Source organism: Netta rufina (genome assembly GCF_964035555.1).
Source record: "Netta rufina genome assembly, chromosome: 7".
NCBI classification, from domain to species: domain Eukaryota; kingdom Metazoa; phylum Chordata; class Aves; order Anseriformes; family Anatidae; genus Netta; species Netta rufina.
The window spans coordinates 9,995,408-10,001,165 of NC_140130.1; the positions used below are offsets into that span (position 1 = coordinate 9,995,408).

Here is a 5,758-nt window from a genome sequence, read left to right on the forward strand (position 1 = left end):
CATGTTCCCTGAAAGCCATGTATGGATCTAAGCTGTTGCGCAATAAATATTTTTCTATCCTGGTTAGAGGTTAAGTAGGTTCAGGCTAATCTTGACTTGTGACCCAGCTTCACAGGTATTGGCACTGAGGTTAAGCCCTTTTCCACAACTGGCCTCTGCCTTTTGTAGGTTGTGATGCAGCCCATGCACACTAGATGGCCCCAGGAGAACACAGTGATGCTTGGAAATTCTACCGGAAAACTGCTATTTTCGAATTAAAAAAAAAAAAAAAATATATATATATATATATATATATATGTATATATGTATATATATATATGGTCACGCTAAAGTCCTTCTCAAGAAATTATTTAGACTGAGTTTTTCAGGGTTACTGAAGGGCAATTGGCATACATCTTATAAGGGAACCCTGAGAACTAAGAACGTTGAAGTAGCACTGCTTTTATACTTACACAATAAAGATGAATGTCATAAATAGTCATTCCTAAGAGAAGCCCACAGACTGGCTATAGCTAGGTTGCTGTTTTCAGTACTAACATGTAAAAATGGAGATACCAGTGGGAAAAAAAAAAAAAAAAGAGAGAGAGAGAGAGAGAAAATAAAATTTGTTTCAGTGGAAAATTAGTGCAACGTTTCCATGACAGAATGACTAATGTTGTGTAGGTTTCTTACCCACCATGTCTAATAGTAAACCCTGCAAAGAACTGTGAGCAGGTTTTGGGGCCTGACAGATTGTACAATAAAGCACTAAGCACTGCCAAATTACAACTGTGACGTCTGGCCCTTAATGTGGTTTTCTGTCTTGATGAATGCCATTAAAATATAGGAGATTGAGTGAGACTTTGTAAAAAAAAAAAAAAAAAAAAAAAAAAAAAAAAGAGTCTGCTTGTGTGGACTTGGAATCAGAAGTGGTTTTGGCTTCAGGACCATGTTGAGATTCATTCATATTAACATCCAACTAAATACTAAATGCATCTGTCAAAACCCCCAGTGCTGAGCAGTAAATGCCAGGAGTGGTCCCAGGGGTGATTTTTAGCACTTCGACACAGACTGTGTACCATACTACATGTCTTCTTTAGGGTCGGGTCCCCAGCAGGATTTATTTCTGCGTCAAGGAAGATTACAGCTAATAGGATTTGCTTCTTGGAGGCTGTTGGCATGTTTGGTGCAAACCCTGCACAGTGCTTTCTTAAAGGAGAATATGGACCCTATTATTCGCCACATTTTTCTTCTTCTTCTGGCCTTCCACAAGATAAGCACTTCATTTTCATCTTGTGTCACAGGATGCTCTTGTTCTCAAGACAGTTTCGGAAGGTAAGAAAGCTAGTTACCCTAGATGTAGCATCAAGCAGCTTGGAGATTCCCAATATATATTTGCAGCTGTGGTGAGGACCAAAACCAAACAGATGGCCGCATGATATTCCGCTGCTAATACTTGCATATTACTAGCTTGAACATATAATGAGATCTCTTTTATTATCCTGGGATGTATAGTTGCATATGTAGCAATTTTTAACACTTACTTAATTGTATTTGTGGGAAAAATGGGTGTAAAACCAAACTGAAGGATCAATGTATTGCTTATGTTAGCCATATACATGGTATGTGACCTGGAGAATTGTGTTTTCCTCTTTAGGAGTTTACTCTGCATGTCTGCACTGCTGAGGAAGATCCCTGAAAACATCCCTCAAGACATACGAAAAATTAGAATAGAAAATTCTCACCTAACAGAATTGCCTCGCAGGTCATTTGCAAACGTTAGTGCCTTGGAGTATCTCTGGCTCAATTTTAACAACATCACAGTGATGCACATCAAGAGCCTGGAATACCTGCCGGCTCTGAAGGAGCTGCGCTTGCAAGGGAACAAATTAAGTTCAGTGCCATGGACAGCATTTCAAGACACCCCAGCCTTGAAAATCCTGGATCTGAAGCACAACCGGCTGGACGTCCTTCCAGAACATGCGCTCCGCTATCTGCCCAACCTGACCTATTTAGATCTATCCTCAAATCAGCTTACTGTCATATCCAGGGATGTCTTCTATAGCTGGCCTATCTACCAGAGAAGCCAGAGGGCGGAGGGGCAGTTAGAAGCTATTTCCAATGCTGTCCTGGCCCTTCATGACAACCCATGGATTTGTGACTGTCGCCTGCGGGGATTTGTCCAGTTTATCAAGTCAGTTGGCCCACCTATTATTCTGATGAATTCCTATTTAACTTGTTCAAGCCCGAAATTCAGGGCAGGGAAATTTTTCCATGAAGTGGAGCTCAACAGCTGCATGAAGCCACAAACCTCAGCCCTTGATACCAACCTGACAGTCCCTGTGGGGCTGAACGTCACCCTGACCTGCTTTGTGCAAGCCAGCCCTTCCCCAGCTGTCTGGTGGACCTATGCACTCAAACTTTTAAGAGCATTTAATGGTAAGCAATGCTTTTTTTTTTTTTTTTTTTTTTTTTTTTTTTTTTTTTTTTTTTCCCTTCCCTTAATTTGCATTTTGCTATTCAACTAACATAGGTCTTCAGGCCATCTAGTCACCACATCAGTTCTCAGCCCCTATGGAGCATCACAGTCAGTGTGGTTGCAATAATCCAAATAATCTTAATCATCCTAGTGGGTCAGACAGTGTGTCTAAGCATGTCTGACCAGCACGAGAAGAGCTGCTTCATGCGGGAAATCTGTCAAAGATGAAGGGAGCAAGTCCTCATTTTCATGCAATTATTTTGTGATATGTGGATTTTTATTAATAGCTCTTTCATCATGACACATGATGTAAGAACTATCAGTAGTGTCACAGCCATACAAATATTAAATATGTAGTTATCTAGACATGCATATATAGAGAATATATAGTATATACTACGTATATATGCACACTTCTTATATATGTGTGTGATATAGACAGGCATATACACTCTATATACATGCTAAATATATACACTCTCTCTATATATACACTCTATAAATATATACACTCTATATACATACTATATATTTTTTCAGGCGTGTGTAGGAACACACACAGACACACACACATACACAGACACAGACAGACACACCATACACAAATGACACACACACAAGACTGACACGAACGATGGACACACACATGACGTGCACATGCATGTACATGCACACACACACATACATTTCTAGCCTATTCCCATATGTTTTCTTGAGAAATATCCATGCAAACCACAAAACCCTGAAGCTACGTTGCCTGTCCATGCCCACTCACATTCTATGAGCAAACTAGATGACATTTTTCTCCATAAAACACGCTAATTTGTAATTTGTCTGCATTACGGAGGATCTCATAATAGAAGGACTTTTCCCTTTCTCCTCGTCCAGCTGGAGGTCGTTGTGTCCCCCCCCCACCCCCCCCAGTTATTTTTGCTATGAACAGTCAATAGGGCAAGTTGCTATTTTCATAAATTCAAAGCTAAGAAGACTTACAGACACTACACAGATTATGTGTGTTCCTAATATGCCTGCTATCTAAATAAGATAGCATTACCTGTTAATCTTGGTCTGCATTTCAGCATTTTAGCAGCACTGGTGCATCTTTCTCTGGCCATGGTATGCCCAGGCTTTTTCTTTTCATGGCCCTGCTTGGGTAGATTCATAAGGTTATTGGCTGTTTCATACGGTTATTAAAATTACATTTTGCTTCCAGCCCACTCCCTGACAGCCATGTGCCTTTTTTTTTATTATTATTTTTTAATTTTTTTTCCTCCATAGCTTCTTGAGAATGAAAATTTTCAATATCCAGCCTAATAGAGGCTGGAGCATATGTCCAAAATACAGAGGTGCCTCAGGGGCTCTACTTGCTTTCTTACAGCCTGAATGTGCCAACAGCAGATGGCACCTGGGCGTCTTTCTCCCTGCCCTGCCTCCAGGCAGGTGTCTCCAGGCATTTAGGGGCTATGAGGTAAAGCGAATGGCACTGCAGGTTAGAGTCATAGAATGTCCTGAGTTGGAAGGGATCCATGAAGATCATTGAGTCTAATGCCTGACTCCACACAGGGCAACCTAAAGGTTGAACCAGGTATCTAAGGGCATAGTCAAAATGCTTCTTGAACGCTGGCAGGCTTGGGGCCATGACCACTTCCCTGGGCTTGACCATCCCCTCAGTGGAGCACTTTTCCCTAACATCTGACTTTCCCCAGGTGCAGCCTTGAGCCAGTCACTTGTCCCCCCCAGACCGTATGTACATCCAGGCTGACACTGATCCAGGTGCAGAATCTGGCAATTGCTTTTGTTAAATTTCATAGAGTTGGTCATTGCCCAGCACTCCGAGCTATCGAGCACTCTGTAAGGCCTCTCATCTCTAGGGAATCGATGGCTCCTCCTAGTTTAGTATAGTCTATGAACCTTCTTTATTGCCTCTTGGCCTGGGTAACACTTCACCCATGAGCTCTGTTGGGCTTGGTGCACGCCCACACCCCAACTCCCTTTTCCCCTGGACAGGCAGATGCTGCTCGGCCCCCTCACCTTCACCCCTTTCTGGGACAGTCTTGGGGCTGCAATGTGACCACCTTGCCCGCTGATTCAGCTCCCCTCTGCCCCACAGTGTCCACCCAGCCCATCAGCGAGGAGACCGTCCGCTCCGAGCTGCTGATCCCAGCGGCAGGGCCAGCAGATGCCGGCAACTACACCTGCACTGCCACCAACTTCTTGGGCAATGCCTCGGTGGCCATCGCCCTCCACGTAGGCACCCTGCCAGCCTCTGTCCCTGTCCCAGGCTGGGCCCCTGCTGCCCCTGCAGAGCCAGGCGCCCACGTGGAGGTGCGCATTGCCAAGCAGACAGTCTACGGCATCACCCTGGAGTGGTTCGCGGCGGCAGCGGTGGCAGAGCCAGGGGAGACCTGGTACACGCTGCTGGTGGGCCGCTATGACACTGCGCAGAAGGACACCATCTACATCGGCCCTGGCGTCAACACCTACTCGGTGACCGACCTGCTGCCTGCAACCAAGTACGAGGTCTGTGTGGCCATCCGCAACCAGGCGCCTCGCAAGGGCCAGTGCGTCATCTTTGTCACGGGCAGCGATGTCAGCCAGCTGGAGCAGCGCGAGAAGCTCATCCACATCGTCGTCATCGTTTGCGCCATGGTGCTGGCCGTGCCTGCTGGCATGTACGCCTGCACCGCCGAGGCCCGTCCTGGCTGCCTGACACGCTGCCCCACTGCCTGGCCCCACCGCCGCCGTGGGGGCCAGCCGCCAGCCGCAGGCAGCAAGGAGAGCACACTGGACAGCCTGCCCGCCGGCAGCCAGGACGGGCTCTGCCACCCCGAGGGTGGCCACAGCACCCGGCGGCCCCCAGCCCGTGAGGAGCCCGAGCGGCCTGGTAAGGCCCGGCCACCCCACAGGAACAGCGCTGACCTCTACTAGCTCGGCCTGTGCTTGCCTGCAACTGCGGGAACATGGCCTCCATCCTGCTGGCTTTTTTGAGAAGGAGCAGTGAAACTCCCCATGTGTCATAGACCTGGGGCATGGTGGGGTGCACGGCCAGCATACCCAGTGGGCTCCCAAAGCCCCAGGCCTGGGGGCCTTAGGGTGTGCGGCTGCACCCCAGCACCCCCAGCACTGCCATGGAGCAGCACACACACGTTGAGGTGCCCTTGATCGACCTGAAGAACAACATCACCAAAATCCTTTGTAGTAGTTGCTTAGGAAATGTTTTAGAGCTACTACTTGATGGCTTCAATCTGAGATGAAAGGAAACAAGCATTAACAAAAGTAACAAACCCAACAACCAAACAG

At 46.6% G+C, this 5,758-nt stretch overlaps 1 protein-coding gene across 1 annotated transcript; it reads left to right on the forward strand.

Moving 5' to 3' along the window:
- Positions 1–1,201: 1,201 nt before the first annotated feature.
- On the forward strand, positions 1,202–5,386 carry LRIT2 (leucine rich repeat, Ig-like and transmembrane domains 2; the record flags this gene model as incomplete). The annotated part of the gene is made up of 3 exons (XM_084290242.1): positions 1,202–1,314; positions 1,637–2,418; positions 4,569–5,386. The coding sequence occupies 3 exons, from the start codon at positions 1,202–1,204 to the stop codon at positions 5,384–5,386; spliced, it is 1,713 nt and encodes a 570-aa protein (XP_084146368.1).
- Between the last annotated feature and the right edge of the window lie 372 nt (positions 5,387–5,758).